At 42.9% G+C, this 18,716-nt stretch overlaps 1 protein-coding gene across 1 annotated transcript in view; it reads right to left on the reverse strand.

Annotated features, from left to right (window-relative positions):
- Positions 1-16,487, reverse strand: part of ST8SIA1 (ST8 alpha-N-acetyl-neuraminide alpha-2,8-sialyltransferase 1) — a 404,584-nt gene extending 388,097 nt beyond the window's left edge. The window contains exon 1 of the mRNA XM_069228549.1: positions 15,213-16,487. Coding sequence (XP_069084650.1) covers positions 15,213-15,451 — 239 coding nt within the window. The 5' untranslated portion in view covers positions 15,452-16,487. The remainder of the gene's footprint in view (positions 1-15,212) is intronic.
- Positions 16,488-18,716: the final 2,229 nt, after the last annotated feature.

Raw genomic sequence — 18,716 nt, forward strand, 5'->3', positions numbered from 1 at the left:
TTGTAATCAATTCTTTTTAATAGGAGACTATAGAAATCTATGTCGTTGTTAATTCAGCCTTTACAGATATCTGGCCAGATACGCCATTCGACTATTTTAAATAAACTTCTTAACATTAATATATAAAGCAAATAACCCCTTTTCATTCGATATAAAACTACTGTAACTCACAGAAGAGTTGTGTGCTGTATTAGGCTAACAATATCAAAGGCTGGGGTAAGGAAAACAAGTGTAATGTGATGTCCCTTTTATCAATGGCAAGGGGCATTTTATTTCTTATCATCTATGAAAACGTATCTCATTCCCAACTCAGAACGTCGTCTTGTGCTTCCACTAATGCAAGATATCAACGGGGGTACATGTTATCATTTATACTTTGAGTTTACAGCCACATGAATTGACATCGTGCTGGAATATCGGAATGCTGTCCACCTCATTTCTGCAATGTTATTCTATCAAATAAAAGGTGAGTCTAGCACTGTTTTCAGTTTGGCAGTTGATGTTTAAGACAGCCATAAAAGGAATTCGGTTGGATTTCGATGGCGGTGATTATCCAGCAATGCAAAGTGTCGGCCATATTGGATTGAGCTGAAAAGTATTTGTGTTTGCTGAAACAGGCCACGGACATGAAGTGATGGATGGTAGTTAGCCAGCTAGTGAGGGTCGAAGGCAGCGGAAATAATGAAATGTAGTCAACCAGCCTGGCAAGGATAAAAGGCAGGTACAGTTTTGATGGTGAATTGGTATTGCAGAGTGGACTTCACTTTAAGTGTATTTCATGTTTTGTCTTGGTTTCCAGTGCAAGTGTTGTATTCTTTTAACGATCGGTTTAGCAGAATTACTGGTACCAGAAACTGTAGCTTCCGTTGTTGCTCAAGTACTCAGCACAGCTACTGCACCCGAGTTGCTGAGGATTTTCAATTTTGACAGGGGTAGAAACAATGAAGGAGATGTTGCACACAGGAAGAAGGAAGTTTCTTAGCAGAAATATTAAGGATAAGTGAACTTTAAGCAGAGTTGTTATTTACAGCAGGATACTGAACTGTGGATCTGTGTTGCTATGTTAGTTTTGTTTTTTCATTTTTTGCTTATTCTATTATGCTAGACTGTCATGTAAATGGCCGCTGCAAGCAAGAGTAAACTCTTTTCTTTCTTTCTGAAAGCAGCAATAAAAGTTTATTTGTAATTCCTACCCAAGAGCTATTGAGGGGGAGATTTTCTCTCCTCTGTACAAACAAAATGAACAATTTAAGCATAACATACATGAAAGTATTCCTGAAACAACATTTGGTAGGGGTGATGATGAGCCATATTACATATGAAATATCTATATGAATGCTTTGAATGCATTTTGTGCCGAGGATCAAGGTAGTATTAGAACGACACAAAGGTACGTAGGAAGAATGAGCGTGAGGAGAATTGTATTGCTGGTCTGAGAAGGTGCGAATGTGGGGAACTGACTGATTTTTCAAGTTGTGAGCTGCTGAAGAGGTACACAAATAGTTTGAAAGTTCAAGAAAAACTTCTGGCTAAAAACTCAAGCTTGACATAAGCCTGCTAGAAGGCATGTGATACAGCAAGTATGAAGTGGACATTCACAAGAAGAAATAAATATAAATCAAGAACAGTGGGATAATTAGACATCTTCAGGTGGAAGAAACATGTTAAGTGTGACAATCAGGGTCACATTTCAAATAGTTTAGTATGCTTTGCCAGAAATCCAGTTTGTCATAATGGTGGGAAAAGGGAAATATGCTAGGGCATGCCTCATGGGGAAGTTCCAGCAAGTGGTAAGTTGCAAGTAAATGAAAATAAATGTGTGCTACAGGCAAGGGGTATGACAGATCCAGAAAAAGGCCATTCAAGAATGTGGTATAAATAAAAATGATTAAAATATTGGTGCTTTCAGGACCTCCTTACAGATTCCTCAGAAAGGAATCTGAGCTGGCTTTTGGAGAGTGTCTGGGTGGTTTAAATAAATGGGTTATTAGTTATGACTTATAGGGTAAGACCAGAAAAGATTCGATGGGATGCCGTGTATAGCCATAGCATTTAAAGAGAGGTGGAAAGTAGGCAAAGTATATAGCAAACAGGGGGTAGCAACCTATTAGGATAGAAGTACTAAACATAGTAATCATGCTCTAATCTCAAAGCAAGGAGTAGGTGATGTTGGTGTCCAGATTCACAGAGGTGGAAGATATGGTGAAATATCCTCAAAAATTGGATTGTTGAAGTGCATTGAGCATCGACATAATTAAGAAGGAAGCAAAACAGGAGGTCAATGAGACCAGTGATTCATTTGATGATGCAACATTTGAAAGACTAATTAAGGAGGCTTGTGAAGGCAGTATTGATAGAGGAAAGTGAGTCTTTGGAGTACCTGGCACAGGCCCTGCTGATGAAAAGGGTAGATGTCAAAAGTACTTGCATATGGGTTGCCTGTTGTGACCTCAACAAAAACATTGGGTCGACCATTTTCCACGTCTGAGTATGTCTGAGGCGTTAGCTATCTTGGAGTGTGAAAGTCCTTTCAGTGTAATAGATTTATCTTCGGCCTCTTATAGCAGGTCTTGTGTGATGTGTTTGGATCATAAGCATTTGGTACAGGTGTTTATGTGCAAGGAATCTTGTAAGAAAATGCTCAAAATTGGAAAGTGGACTGAAGGGTTGAGGGAATATGATTTCCTAATGAGCCATTTCATATGTCTAAACAACTTACGTTTACTTGCCATGCCCCTGCCGTCTCTACCAACTGCAGCTCCTTTTATTGTTTATATCTTTATTTGCTTTTATATCTGCCATAGGCTTGCACAATGTGGCATTGTGTTTCTCTTTTCCTCTTGTTGCCTTTTTATTTTATAATGTATTTTGCTTTTTTTGTTCCCTGACTTTCTGAAAGGGCAAATGGACATCATGATTTATCTTTGGAGTTATCTCAAATGACATGCTGGGATGTTGACAAGTTGCCTGCCTCACCTGTTGAACTGTATTGTGACATTTAATTTGGTAGTTGCCATCTACAGAGTGCTCTGAAACGATTTTTTGGTGGAACATGTAGCAAGTGTAGCAATATTCGAAAATTATACTGTGGAAATAAATCATATCAAAACACTGCCAGCCGTTTCATCTATGTTTTAAACAACTTAGTACAAGTCATTTTCAAAGCTCATTCTGGTCTGGCTTGACAGTATAGCTGTTGCCAAACAATTATGTGAGGATCATCAGAACAGGGATTTTGGAGTCACCCACATGTTGAGAACCAGGAATACAAGTATGATTGGGCAGAAGTTGTGTGTTTCTATGCAAACGTGTTTGTCCTCCATATAGCTATGCTCATTTTGTTTATTTGTCCAGATACCTGAGCTAGAACATTTAGGGGCACTTACTTACTATTGTAATGCTATTAATGTGTCTTAGATAACCACATAATTTATTTCGTTTTTCTCTGGCAGCCCAACAGATGGAGGGAGGGCAGTCATTAACTAGGTAGATTCTTAGGGCTGGCTTGACGGTGCATTCATAAACCAGACCTATTGGCATTGCAAATGCTTGTTTTGAAATGTCGGCTAACATACATTAGATTCATGGTTTCTCATCTTAACCTGTGGCAGTCTATGAAATATGCCCGAAGCCTATACATGGGTCCTTGTCAGCTAATAAGTATGAACATGAAGCAAAGGGAATTTTACACAAAAGGATTTAAAAAAACTATTTTCTGCTTAAGTGTTTAAATGAAATAACTGCTGCATACACTCATAACATGTAAAAAGCTTCTCTTATTTTCTCACAATCTATGCCAGAGCAACATAAACCTTCCATTGGATTACATTTTGGAGATAAATAGGTATCACTGGAGTAAGGATCTCATTCTTTTAGCAACTGCTAAGGCGATGTCTCACCGAATCCTTCCGAAACTCCAAATTGTGCTTAATACATTAAGTGGGCTTCTATAAGATTTTAAATATGTCAATATTTACTTTGTCAATGAAAGGATATTGCATTATATGATGCCTAGTGCTGGTGCAATAAACAGCTATCTACACCAGCAATTTAGGTGTAACTTTTTACTTAACTCTAACCAGGAAACTGAAAATGTGCAGACCACAGTACTCTGCTGGGCACAACTCCCACAAATATTTTTCTTCTTGACTACTTACTATACATGACAAGCCTATATATAATGCAATCACAGGTGACAGCTTGAGATAGAAACTACAGAACATCCTCTTAAAACATATCATTGTCAACGACAGTATCTCAGTGAAAGCAACTGGTAACAGAATACCTTTTGGGTTATTTTCTATTGAGGGTTGTGGTTGTGTGTTTTTAGTAAGTGTACAGAACGCCCTGATGCCTTGAGCTCACATTCCTCACATCCACCTTTTCAGTCAACCCTGGCATTTAGGCTCCGTTACTTCCGAATCTCTTAAGAACCACTCCAGATCCACGGTGTTGTATATTGTCGGGAATACTGGCAGGTTAGCCAAATGTGATTTATCTTGAGGTCTCTTCTTTCATCTGCCACTAGGGTTACCACTTCAGTCCAAGTCAACTCCAACACTGTTTCCAGTGCTGGGCTTTTTGCCTGCAAATACATCTACAAATGGCCACCTGAGGACACTTGCAGGGAGTCCTAAGCCTATCTTGTAAAGTGGGATTCTTGAACTTTGGATAAAAATGTAATTTCACCTTGATTCTTCATGTGTAACAAGGAAACCAGAGGATCCGGCTAGGCAAGATTTTTGTAGGTTCCTGATAACTGTGTGCTTCATGAAACCTGGCACATTGTTCCACTGTATCAAGACTGGTTTATGTGGCATTTGAAAAGTTGTTACAAAAACCAACTGAAGCAAAACATATATTAAGAGGGAGAGCTAATTATATGGGTATCAATTTCCCTACCTATTTCTGCTGTAGACGTCCCTGTTCTGTCTCATACGAGTGTCTAAATATTTCAACTCTTGTTGTGGCCTTTACATTATTATCTTTTAGAGACCTCTATCTTTCACAAATCACTTAATTCAATTGCTGATAGACATGCCATTGAGGTAGAGGGAGCGTGTAGTGTTATACATAAAAAGCTGTGTTGCTCATAGGTAAATTTTGGTGCCAAGCTGTGTCAGACTTCAGAGGTTTTCTCGATATTGCTTTAGAAAATGAAGTACAGTGGTTATAGGTGGCAATCTATTCTAGTGATAGGAATGACAAGGAGCCTAAATTGTTATGGGATAGAGTACAGGAATATAGTGATAACAATTGACTTGGTCACTTAGATGGAGATTCCCCTAAAAAGCCAACTTCTGTGGGAAATGGGCAAGCACAGAATGTAACTCATTATTCCTTTAGAAATATGGAACACTGGTGGATGGTAATAAATATTGAAGTGGTTCAGTGAGCACTGAACCAATGTATTGTACTACATACAATGGAATAAGGTTGAAAGGGTGTAAGATATGGAGTTATTAGTTGAGAGGGGTGAGAGCCCTACTCAATTAATAAACCCAATCCTTGCCTGAGTGAAGAACAAAAATCCATTATAAACCTGTGCTTTACTCTCTGGAAGCTTTGCACAAAAGCTGTTAGGTATAGCTTAGGAGCAATGTGTAAAGCATTTATGCAACACTCAAACAGTAATAACGTGAAAATACTACCTATGGACAACCTTGATTGAGTAGCGTTGCACATAGCTTGTCTCCTAATTGATATGTAGGTAAACTCAGGAGTTCATCTCCTCTATCAAACACTATCAACTTATTTTCTATTGGTCCTCACTTTTGTCCGAACAGGGTTGCTTCTGTTTAATTTTTTACTGTTCTGATGATAACTACCTAATGACCTAGGTGACATAGGTATAAGGTTAGATCTGCTTCTTAAATCAAAAGGAGTCAGTAGAGAAATTATTATCTGCAACCCACCTGTTACTGAACTTTGCAGCCACCGAATTATATTCATGGTGCGCTCCTTTCCTGTCACTACTATCACACCTGAGCAGCGCTGCGCCGTTACCTATTCACTCCTTGTAGCATCCACTTATGCTTTTTAAATCAGAATAAACTTACCTTTTCAATTCATACTATTGAATCATTACTGATACTTGAGTGGTACATGTTTTCGACTGACTAATTCTTAATGGAATTCAATTTATGTGGTCCCCATTGTATTAATTAAGAAAACTAACCTCAAAAGAACCATTGTTTTTGCCTGGCCTCAATGACCTCCAGGTCTCTATGGATAGTGGTGTTTCCCTGTTTTGTACACTGGTCTGCTGTATTGTGATGGAGCCCAGAGGCAGTGGAGCAGTAGAGAAAGTAGTGTTTTTGGCCCTAACACCACCTTCTGCTGCTCAACTTTTAGATTAGACTCCAAAGACTGCACAGTTTTACAACACCACAACTTTAAGGTCTCAACTATGAGAAAGCTTTTAGCTGGTGGTACCATAGTGCTTTAAGTGAGACTGAGATGGAAAAGGTAGGGGTGGGTCTCTAAAGGTGAGGCCTAAGCCACTAAGAGCACAAATTAAAGCATGTGAACTACAATATTGTGCTTCACACATAATGCTACTTGACCAGCATTTACGCGCCGCTGTGAGTTTTTTGCGATTGCATGCAGACATATCACTCAACAACAAACATATGCCTAAAACAGGGCAGATATCTTGGCTTTGTGAGTGCGCATTAGCAGTTTGGAACAAATGAGTAACAACAACGATTTTAGTGTAACTAATTAGAATTGGTAATTATAAATGGTACAAATGTCACCATCAAGGATTGAATGAGCATTATATTGCCCACTGACTAAGCCTCCCTTCAGCCTTAGCTTCATGGCTCTTAGTAATGCCATATTATGAACACCCTCTCACCATCTGAACTCACCTGGACATCTAAATGCAAATCATCTCACATCTATCATACCTCTTTGGAAACCCCAGTAGCTCAGCCTTTTAGAGCTGAGACCTCTAGGCTTTACCAAATTACTTTGTAAAATCAATTTATTTTACATTACAAGATCGCACTAAAGCAAAGAGGGGTTATAAATATTAACAAATTGAAAGTCTTTATTTATGTAAAATTTGCAATTAATTTCTAGTAATATATTGCTAAAACCATTTGCATAACTAATAGGTCCCAAAGACTAGACTTATTGGCTTTGCCAATGCTTGTTTAGAACTGGGCCCATGGGACCTCATCTTCCTCCAGAGATCGGCTAAATAACTTGTAGATGCCAGGTCCATCAGTATCCACCCAGGCAAACCATTACAATCTCTATCAGTGGTTTCCACTTTCTCAGAAACTGAAAAAAGGGAAACCAACCACATCCTGTGATGGGAAGAGGTTTCCTGGTTTATAGATTTTGACATCTTCTGTAGCAGAACGATGTGTGAGGACTACGCATTTGGAAGGACACTGGGTTTGGCAGCCACGCGAACGCAGTCATCATTTTAAATATTTTATTTGGGAAAGCTTTCACTGTTTGGGCACACATAATCACATAATGTTTCCTGTTGTAATCTATCTGTGGGCTTTTAACCACATCCACTGCACACCCATCACTATCACTCTGTTTTGGACTTATCTTTCAAAAACCCTTTGTTATCATTGGTAAATGCTTTAAGTTTGCCCCACCTTGTGGCAGTTTTGTTACCTCTTTGGACACCGACCCTGTTACATGGATAATTGCAAATTTGACGATACATTTGACTGCAAGCGAACTTCGTTTTGCTTTTGTGTCTCTCCGTCATGCTCATGCTCATGGCAGCCGTGGCGCTTTGAATTAGCTTGCTTATGTCAACTGTTTTACTTTAAATTTTCAATTTATGTGGCAAGAAAAGTCCAGTTAGGAATTTACAATGCCAATAGCTCTAACTTGTGCAAACGCGAGAACCATTGCATTGCAAATGCTTGTTCTATTTTAAACACATCCCGTTCCCTTAAAAGAAAACAGGCTGCATTTAAAAAGAAATTCTTTACTGAAAAGCAATCACAGACATGGTGGTCTGTTGACCCCAGCAGGCCACCATTTCTGTGATTCCTAATATGTCACAAAGCGAGACCTACCTTGTGAATATTAATGAGGTAGGTCTGTTTGTGAACCTCTGGGAATCACAGAAAGTGTAAATCACTCTTTGTACATTGGTGTTTGCAATTGCCAAACAGAGAATCACAAAGATTTGTTATTTGGTAATCGCAAACCTGTCCCTGCATACATCTGGCCTTTGGTCTTTTGTTTACTGCTGTTCTAATGGTAATTCACAGCATTACTTTCATTATCAAGATGGCACTGTGTCAATATCTCACTCACTCTTTGATATTTAATCTACTCTTGTCAGTGATATTTATTCCATCATGTAGACCACCAGCACACACTGAGATGCTTTGCAAGGCAGGCAGTCCCTGCCAGTGTTAGACCAGTCTCACGGGCCGCCTCACTGCTACTGGTAGCACACAAGCTGTCTCTGCCAGTGGTAGACCAGACTCACAGGCCGCTTCACTGCTACTGGTAGCACACAAGCAATCTCTGCCAGTGTTAGGCCAGTCTCAATGGCCTCCTCACTGCTACTGGTGGCACAGAAGCTGTCTCTGCTAGTGTTAGGCCAGTCTCACAGGCCGCCTCACTGCTACTGATAGCACGCAGGTGCGTTGAAGTGCAGGCTGTGTTTGACAATAGCAGGGCAGTCTCACAGACAACGCTATGATAATGTTCATTTTGTGCAGATTGAAAATTAATCTCATGGTGGCCTTCTTGATCCTCAGTAGTCTGCAATCTTGTTCTTAGGGAGTTATAGATTAATTGAGTTGCAAAAGTCTAGAAGCGATTGCACAAAAGCGTCAACAGCTGTGATTTTCAGTGATAGATTTAAGGACATTAAACTGTCTAAGAATGTTTGACTGACAGAGGCTTAGGTCACTGCACCAAAATCGAGATCAGAATACCCAGTTTCAGACCACGTTCATTGAAGCAGGACAGTTACCATGTTATGATGGCCACAGGAAAGATCCCCACTGATTATCTTTGAGAAAGTTGGGTTTGGCTTTAACAAAACTGCAGCCCATCCAACTTCTTGAGAAATTAAGAGCCCCAGAAATGCCACTGAGGCCTGTGTTTAGATTTTCTATGAGGTGGGTCACAGGGCATTACCCACATTACAATGGTGGTGTCCTGGACGTCATAAAGAAGAATAGCCATCCATTTTAAATAGATGTTAAATAACATGAGCGGCAGGCAAAGGCCCTGGGTGCACCCATTTAAGGGCTTTAGGTTCTGATTTAAAGTAACCAAGTCATAATACTGGGTTATGGCCTGTTAAAAACTATGAAAAACAGAACAATAGGCAAGCTCCCATCCTCAATTCTTCTAATTTGTGAGTCAGGCCAAGGTGACTCAGATTATCTTTCCTGCCTACCCTATGAAGCTATAGTGAGTGCTCACTTCGTAACATAGTGTGGGCCTTGAATAAAGAATGCCAGCATCACATTAAAAAAAACATGTTGTGGAACTGAGCTTGGCTGCAGATCGTGAGAGTGTAGATTTTGGTGATAATAATCTAGAGTTATTATGTAATTATTTTGACAAGATTAATGTGTGGATTAACTTTGATTAATAATCATGTTAACAAAATGGGTGACTTTTTGTAATGGCCACCATCTTTTTCTCAACTTATGCTAACTTAAGCTAAATGGAGTTATTGTTCATTATTCAATTCTAATGTGTTTCTTAACCAGTAAATGTGTCAGTAGCGACATCTATTGGAAAAATGAAAGAAGTAGATACAAGGTCATTGTGTAATGCAACTAATTAAATGTTTCAACTGAATCTCTAGTTTTGACTATCCCATTGTTTAGGAAATGTTACTAACGTGTGTGTTTTCCTCAAGGGTGGAAGTAAAAGAAACAGTGTAAATCGTTCTTCCTGAGTGTTCGTATTCTTGATGAAGTGGGAACAAAGGATACACAGATGAGACGGAAGAGAAGGAAGTCAAGAATATAAAATGTATTAGTTTAGGTTTCGTCAATGGAGCAACAGCGAATAGAAAACTTAGTGTAAAACTAATGTATAATTTCTAGATATCTGTTAATATTCTGATTGGTCATAACTTTCTCACCTTATGTCTCATCCAGTCATTTTCACTTATAAGTTTAATTTAACGTTCTGCCGCCATTGTTGAGGTGTCATTCTGCCATTCGCTCCTTTAGAGTCATTGATATTTCGTCATTCGGTCCTTTAGGGTCAATCTGGTCATTTTCATGGTCATGTTAACTTGCTCATGCTGAGGAGATTACTGCTTTAATGGCTTAGTGTATCTTATAGTCCAAAGTCTAAATCATTACCCCTGTCCTTCTACTTGTCTATCCTGATGCTGATGGCTGATGGTGCCCCTCTGACGAAGTAGATTTTGTTGCGGTTATCTATAGACCATTGGTAATGTATTGACTGTGAATTGTTATGTGACTTTTGTTTTTCAGGTTCCAGCTTCAACTGATTAACTACTGCTGCACATATTTTTGCCATTACCTGAGCTAAATGTTTCTTAAATTTGTGTTACTAAATCTTTTACATGAAGCCCAACATCTTAATGCTAATTAGTGGTTAGTGAGGGAGGTGTTTTCTCAAATGCTCATGATATGTTTCTGATGCATCTTTGTTTATCATTGTACTGATGTATTCAATCTCTCTTGCTTAGATCCTGGTGCAATGGTTTTGTGTTATAATCCTTGAGTTGATTGGTCTAATTGAATTGATTAAACTCAGATATATAAGGCGTTCAAATCAGCCTTTGTTGTCTCTCCTTTTGTATAATTTGCATTGGAGTATTATTTTCGTGACCTTAGCGTTGTTAATATAGGGAAATAAATGTTGTGACTTCTTAATAAACTGGTGTGATTACTGAAGTGTTATTTGAGGTGGAATAATTGTGAAGTATTTCAGTTGACATCCCCTCTAAACTACGTTGGTTCTGTTCATCTGCCTGATGCGTGAAATCCACTATTCAGTCTGAGATAATAGCTAGGGTTTCTCCATGTTCATGAGATTAACTACCTGCAAATTTCAGTCCCGCGGGGACACAGTTGTGTTTTTAAAATGTTTTGGTCTAACACGAGATGTGTGACACTTTCCAGGACTGCTTTATCACCTATTTGTATGGCTGTGTGTTTCCTGTAAGTATTTACTGTGTGAACAAGCTTTTGCAGAGTCTTTGGAGAACGGATCCCCATCCATGCCAGATGTCAGTAGTAAATCCAGACGTCTATTTGCTTTGCATCATGGTACATGTAATTTTATTTTCTCAGTTATGAGTACAGGACCACAAGAGTCATAAAGCAAATTAGTAAAAGACAGCTGACATGAGATAGGAAGGAACGCCTGACATGTAACTCATGAGATCTCATTATAATATAATTTGGCTTGCATAGCATGCACACTTAATATAACTGTTCCGCAACACAAGACAATAAAAATGTCCACAGAAATGGGTACAAACTGTATACTACTGACAAGAAAATCAAAGAACCAAAGTGCAATACCGTCAATTACAAATATGTATTTCCATCACTATCACACATTATTGTTGAGGGCGCAAGACATACAAATATATGTATTAAAACATTCTAAATATATTACATCAAGCATCTTAAAAAAGATTGATTATTTAAAACACTATATAGCACTTGAGACAGTTCAAGAATGGCCATGCAGCCTAACTACTAAAATAAACAATCGGCGCATAAAAAAAGGAAAGAGAAATGTTGGTAAAATACAATTGCCTGCTTTCATAATGCCCTGGTAGCATATTGTATAGTTACCATAATGTCCAAGTAGATATATATGCTTTGCAAGCTTTAAAAATGCGCCTAATCCACATTATGTGAATTCATCAACGTCAGTTTGTTTACTTCTCAGTTTCTCTGAAGCCCTCTTAAAATACATTGCGATTTTCCACCAACATCTACCAAATATGCATAATTTGCAAATGCAGAGTTCTCAAAATTACTTAGGCCCAAGGTTTCATAAAGCCTCAGTTCAGAGTTAGTAATTTATTAATTACTTAGATCAGTGGTTCCCAACCTGTGTTCCGGGGACCCCTGGGGGTCCACGAAGCCATCTCAAGGGGTCCGCAAGAGCCTAGAAAATTAAAAAGTATTAACAAATATTGACAAATTAGGTCCCCAGCTTCCAGTAATGACTCAGACGGGGGTCCCTGGATTCCGCTGATGATTCAGTGGAGGTCCCTGGGTTCCATTAATGTTAAAGTGGGGGTCCACAGAAATCAAAAGGTTGGGAACCCCTTACTTAGATAGTGGCTTTCCTGTGGAAGGGTCAATCCTCAGGCACAGGAAGAAATGACATACTCTTTTCTCCCCTACCTTGTGTGATCTGAGCCTGCAGCCCACAATACACTGAGATTAAATCAGGGAGAACCGATAGAGCAGTGCAGAAGATTGCACAAACATGGAAATCGTTTGGGGATTGCAGGGTAGCATCTGCTTCCCCTGCCTTGTCCCTTCGCACCCCTGGCTATACCTGACTTTGGCGGTTGCAAAGGCAGTGCTAAGAGTAGACAGGCTGGCGTATTTTCACAAGCATTGGCGAAGCTAAGTGTTCTTGCCTTTAAAGGCAAGTGTGCGTTTATTAACTTTGTCATGCTTGTCTAGATAGGAAACTGAAAGATCAGGGGGCAGGGTTGACACGGAGAAGCAGAAGACATGTACTCCCTTGGAGTGCTGAATGAAACAAAAATAGTCCCTTCAAGTAAGCTGTGGAAGAATTCATCTCACGCATCTCAGCATTATTACAGTGGTAGAACAAACACAAGAAGGGAGGGGCGTGAGCGGGGGGGGGGGGGGTGAATGGGGTTTGAGCCATCAAATGAGGAAGAGAGAAATGAAATAGATAAAGCATCTGCCCAACAAAGAAGTGGTGGCTGACTCAAAGCTCTCTGTTTAGTGAGGCTTAAAAATGACCTACTTTTAATTTCCACTCACTTCCTGAAAGTAGCAGCTCTCTGCAGACCGTGCATATTTGCAATTCTCGGTAGTTTGCTTTTGGCCTTTTCAGCCAAGGTAGTGCCTAGCACACTGCTGCTGAAAGTCTTTCCTGGTCCAGGACAGCACCAAGCGTGAAAGCGGGATTTTCCGTCACAGCAGTCACTGCTTGGGCTGCTATTTTTGCTAAAACCTGCCGGTCACCTCTGGATTATGTTGCTGCTGTTTACAGACCCTTTAACGCTGCTGCGTGTTCGTCGGTGCCTTTGAACTCAGCTGAATCGCTGCGCGCACATTTAAGATTGGCTTGACTTGAAGGAACGGCTACTGTCCAGCATGTACTCGTAGCAAACACATCTGCGGCCGGAAGAAAGGCCAGAACTGGCGTTTTGAGGCAATCGCTGTCTTAATTCGTCAACATTTGACAGCTCGCGCCTGGAAGATTCTATGTTGAGATGTCTGGGATTCAGATGAATAGAACGGAATTCAGAGAGAACACGAACAACTTTTATCAGTTAGGAAAAAAAAGGCAAAAAATAGACTCAATAAACAGAGCATTCAAGGACACGCCGCAGTAGGTTTCGAACGGTTATTTTACTGCCTTCAGCAACACTCAAACTCTTGAATTTCAAAAGCCCCAGGTATCCGTATTTGATTTAAGTATGAACCATGTCGAGAAAACACAATGACCAAGCTGAGTCGCCAAAGAGAGACCCCAAACCCTGTGTTCAGTGCCATGTTATGGAATAGCGAATGGGATTTAATGTAATTATACTTCTATTGGTCTGAATGGAACGTTAATATGCGTGTCCAAAAATATATTGTCCAAACCAGCCGTCATATGTCTTTAACTTGTATTTACCGCCTTCTGAGCAAGAAGTGAATGAGAGCTGGGCAGCTCTGGGCCGTACCACTCCAGCATAAACTTCGGGTTAGTTTAGTGCAAGATCTGACATTTCTTGGAGTTTTGATTGGATAAACACAAGGGCAACCCCTCTGTTTCTACATTCTGGAAGTGATCCAGAGAAGGGGGAAGTGCCGACTGAGATCTCCCACTGGTCCCCCAACCCCATGCTGTGAGACGTCCCGGGGTTTATCTCTATCAGTCAGAGAACTGCACTATGGGCTATCATTCCCTCTATGGCTGAGAAGAGTTTCCTTGCTCGCTCCAGGAACGTGATCTGCGGACTGGGGAAGGCAGCTTCCCGGTTAGGACCCGCCGATCAACCTCGCCGAGTCACGTGCAATATGCAGGCAGGAAACAGCTGCTGCCCCCCAGTCAATCCTGGCGTCCACTCGTGTATCAATGAGGCGCTTTTATCAGTCTCCGAAAGGAAGACATAGAAAAAATAACCCGCCATTGACTGCTAACTTTGGGGAAATCTTAGGTTTTAAGCCAAACGTTAAATAGGCATCCGCGAAAATACTGTAAGAATGAACCTCGTGAACGAAACTTGGAATACGACCAAGCAACCGGGTAGCCGAGGTTTTCGTATTCTGACAACCTGCACTGGGGACATTACAGCCAATCTCGTATCTAGTAGTGGAACTCAGATCATGTCTTAAGCACCGCCTCCAGTTTCGGAAAGAGTTGAGAGTCGCCTCGTTAAAGGGCTCTACATCAGAGTGCATTAGCCATCCACAACCCAGCTCCCCTTCCTGTCACTCGGTGACTTTATGCCTCGCCTTGACCCCCACCCCGCGCCATTTGGCTAGGCTCGCGCTATAGAAATACCTTACACATACACGCCTACACGATAGCCCATTGCTTCACTTAGCCATAAGTTCTGTGGTCCAAAAATCAATACAGGCAGCGTTCATACACCTTCACAGACACTAGAAAGATGACCACTGTCGTTTAAAACTTCAATTGATGGTTTTTCAACACGTACAAATTAAAGATGTGAACCAGAAAGCGCCTATATCGAACGGATAGACACTGGTGTGCGAGGTGGGTGAATAGGTGAATGAATGAATGGATAAATTAAGTTGAACTGCAGACAGTGGTCAACTCTGGTACCCGAGCATGAAAGGATGTGCAGGGAGTACTATTCGGGTGAGCCCTTGTCACTTTTACTTGATCTGAATTCATGGGGATTACAAGCCTGAGAAGGGTGCTGCGGGAGCCTCGCGAGTGACGCTCAGGTTGTAGAGGGTGAGGTGCGGTGTGTGGCAGCGGAGGGACGGGGGGGGGGAGGGGGGGGGCGACTACAGAGTGAGCCTTCACGCTCGTACCTGAACTGAGTGGCTGCAGTCAGGTTCCTCCTCCAGACTCCGACGTGCTGCAGGACCTCCCGCACCACCTCCTTCTGCTCGGGCAGCCGGTACACGGGGAAGATGTAAAGCCAGCACAGGACGAAGAAGCACAGGGCGCTGGCCCCCACGGGCAGCCGCGTGCGGGGCCACTTACAGCACAGCATCCTCCGCGAAAGGCCCCAGGTCGGTGCTCTGTGCCGCCCCAGCATCCGTTCCATGCAGCAGCCCCCTGGTCGGGAGTCAGCTGCACGCAGCAGCCATACCGCCTGCACCGCGGGGCCTTCTGTCGGTGTTAGAGTCCGCTGCCCGGAGCCCCTCCGAGATCTGGCAGACCCTATATGGAGATGCAGCCCTCCTGCTCCATCTCCATATTGTGAGGGGGATGAATGGGGAAGGGCGGGGGATGCTGTGCCTTTGTGTGTTTCCTCCTGGCCCTCTGCGCTGTCACTGCCTCTCCAGTGACCCCTCCTGCTTCATGCAATAAATCTCCCCGCCTCTGACCTCTATCTAACTAGCATCCTTCTCCCCCAGCACAGCCCTTCAGACTTGCCTGCAGCGCGGCCGTCCATCCAGTCCTTAGCGGTTAATTTCACCCTCTTGAGGTGAGATCGGTTTTCATCTCATCCTTCCTCGCCCGCCCATTTCCCTCAGACACAGCAACTTCCTCCTTGGGCTTCCCTCTATTCGACTCCCTCGCCCTGTCTGCCGCACGAATCTCCCACCCAATCGTGCCTCCTGTGTCACCTCCTTGGTGTGCACTGGTCTGCAGTGCAGCTCTTCGCGCCTCCTGCAACGGCAGGATACAGGAGGGGGCGCCGGAGCATTGCCTGCCCAAGCCCACTGAAGGAAACGCAGATTTTTTTTCTCTTTCAAAAATATTCCCTGTTCCCGGTTAGATCCTGGATGCGACCGCACGGGCTAATGGCGGATAACCCCGCCCGCCCCCTCGCAGCTCTCCAAATCTCTCCTGCAAATACTGCCCCTTCATTCATGCTGCATGACTATTAGCCGCCGGTCTGAGAACCGCGGAGAGCGCCCTGAACTTAGGTCCCTCCTGGCGCGGAGGCAGAGCACCCGGGGGGCTTAACGGGGCACTGGTCCGGCTTAGATACAGCATCACTTCCAACTCTTTGGCACACCGAGGTGAACCGAAGAGTGCCCACTCTGCAGCAGCCCCTTCGTCCCTTCCGGAGGAGTAGACCGAGGGGCTGTAGTGCTGGATAGTTCAAGAGGAGAATTAATTGTTGCTATTTTGAGCCACCTCGGGGTGTTCCTCTGAATTATCTGATTTCACTTCCTCTCTAAGTATAACCGACGGACAGCACTAGAAAACGCACAGCATCTCAGATTTTAAAAACATTAGTGACGCTGTGAAAACTACTCGTTGCATAATACAGGTTTAAAATGAAGGAGTAGAAAGTGGCTGCCTGTGTTCAATATCCAATCGATGGTATCAGTTTCCTAAAAACTATCCTTTCAACTCATGCATATTTTTTTAAATTACATTTTCTTATTTGTCTACTATGGCTTTCACACATTTCTCATGGGAAATATTACTAGTGTCTATAACATCACGGAATTATAGATCCATATTTTCTGTCGAAGTATTGCCTGTAGTGCATCTGTTGCAGATTCAACCCTCGGCGTGACCCCTCCATGGGATTTTCACCTACGCCCCAGTTATTCGTCAGACTTTGGTAGATGTGTGCCAGCGAAAGCAGAGAGCAGGAACGTGCTGTATAATGTTAAATATGGCACCTGCCTGCCCTCTCCCTCTCACGTAGCGCAGCAAGGTGTCATGCCACATTGTGCTGCGTAAAATATTGATAAATATGAGATTGGGTATCTCATTCGCTGATGGCAGGGACGGAAGTTAAGGTGCTACCTTAGTTTTGTTAATTTCACATCTTTTTAGGTGTTCTGTTGAAGCCAGTGTTTATGCCCTAACAATCTAAACTTCCAATTAACTACCCTGTGTGCTTTCTTAGAGATAACATGAACAAGCATTTGCAATGCAATGGGTCTCGCATTTCTCCGAGTGAGAGCTATTAGCAGTTTTAAACTCCCAACCGGACTTTTCTTGCCTCATTAAATGGAAAAAAACAAGCACGATCACGCTGCTAAACAAGCGAGATCGCGCTGCGAACAAAGAGAAATAGTAGTCCACAAACCGGACGGAAAACAGTGAACCTGGTATGTTTTCAGTACTTGGTCGCTGCGCTCAAGGAGGGCTAACCACCGGAAAAGTCATGACGTATGTATGCCTTCCACTAATGAAAGGAAGCAGATTTTAAAAGGCAAGCCCACGAACCAATGAAAGACACTGACATGACATGGACGGGGCTCCGAGCCCTTTTCTAACTACCACAGCGTCTCGCAAGCGATACGCATGTGCAAGAGCATGCTACGCAGGCTCGACCATAAAAGAAGTTCGCTCTCAGTCCAACATATTGGAAAATGTGCAATTACCCACATAACAGGGTTGATGTCCAAGGTGGGAACAAAACTGCCTCAAGGAGGTAAAGATAAAGGATTTTTGAAAGGCAATCTCGGTAACACGTGAAAGTGAAGGGTGTGCAGTGAGTGTGGTTAAAAGCCCACAGATAGATAACAACAGGTTACGTAATTGGTGCCGGAGAAAATAGGGGCGAGTGTGTGTCCTGCAGAGTGGGTTGGTGTCGTGACGAGCTGTTTGAGGCTGAGGTTGAGGAGGTTGTCGAGCAGGGTGGCGGTGTTGTTGTTGTTGGTGTTCTCAAGGTGGAATCTTAAGTCTCCGAGGAGTATGTAGTCAGTGGATGCGAGAGCGTGTGTGCTGATGATGTCGGTAATGGAGTCGCTGAACTGATGTCATAGGCCGGAGGGCCTGTAAACGAGGGTTCCTCGGAGGGTGGTGTTTGGGTCAGTGTGGATTTGGAAGTGCAGGGGGTGCTGAGGGTGTCTTAGGTGTTGGTTGTGATCCTGAGGGTGTTCTTGTGGATGATGGCGATGCCTCCTCCTGGTTTGTTGGAGCAGTCCCTGCAGGGTGATCTTGTAACCGTCCGGGGTGGCTATGGCGATGTCAGGCACTCAGGAGGGGTTCATCCAGGTCTCAGTCAGGAAGGCGACGTCTGGGGAGGCTGAGTCAAGTAGATTTCATAGCTCTACTGCATGCTTGTGGACGGAGCGGGTGTTGAGAAGGATACATCTGAGATGGTTGCATCCTGCCTTGGTGGGTGGGTCATTGGCGTGGAGGCTGGTGAAGGTGCAGTTCCGGCAGGAGAATGGTCCATGGGTGGTCTGCAAGGAGGCTTGAAGGCAGGTGGGAGAGCGGCCGGTGTTGAGGACGTGGAGGGTGGTGGCGTCATAGTGAAGACATGCATGGCGGCGGTGAGGGGTACTGGAGCCAGGGGTTCTGGCGCTGGGCACAGTCCAGTCGCAGATGGGCACAGACGGGCTTGCCTTTGGTGCGCCTTCGGTGCGCCAGCGGCGTGGCCACACAGAGGC

Source organism: Pleurodeles waltl, chromosome 4_1 (assembly GCF_031143425.1).
Source record: "Pleurodeles waltl isolate 20211129_DDA chromosome 4_1, aPleWal1.hap1.20221129, whole genome shotgun sequence".
In the NCBI taxonomy this organism is placed as follows: Eukaryota; Metazoa; Chordata; class Amphibia; order Caudata; family Salamandridae; genus Pleurodeles; species Pleurodeles waltl.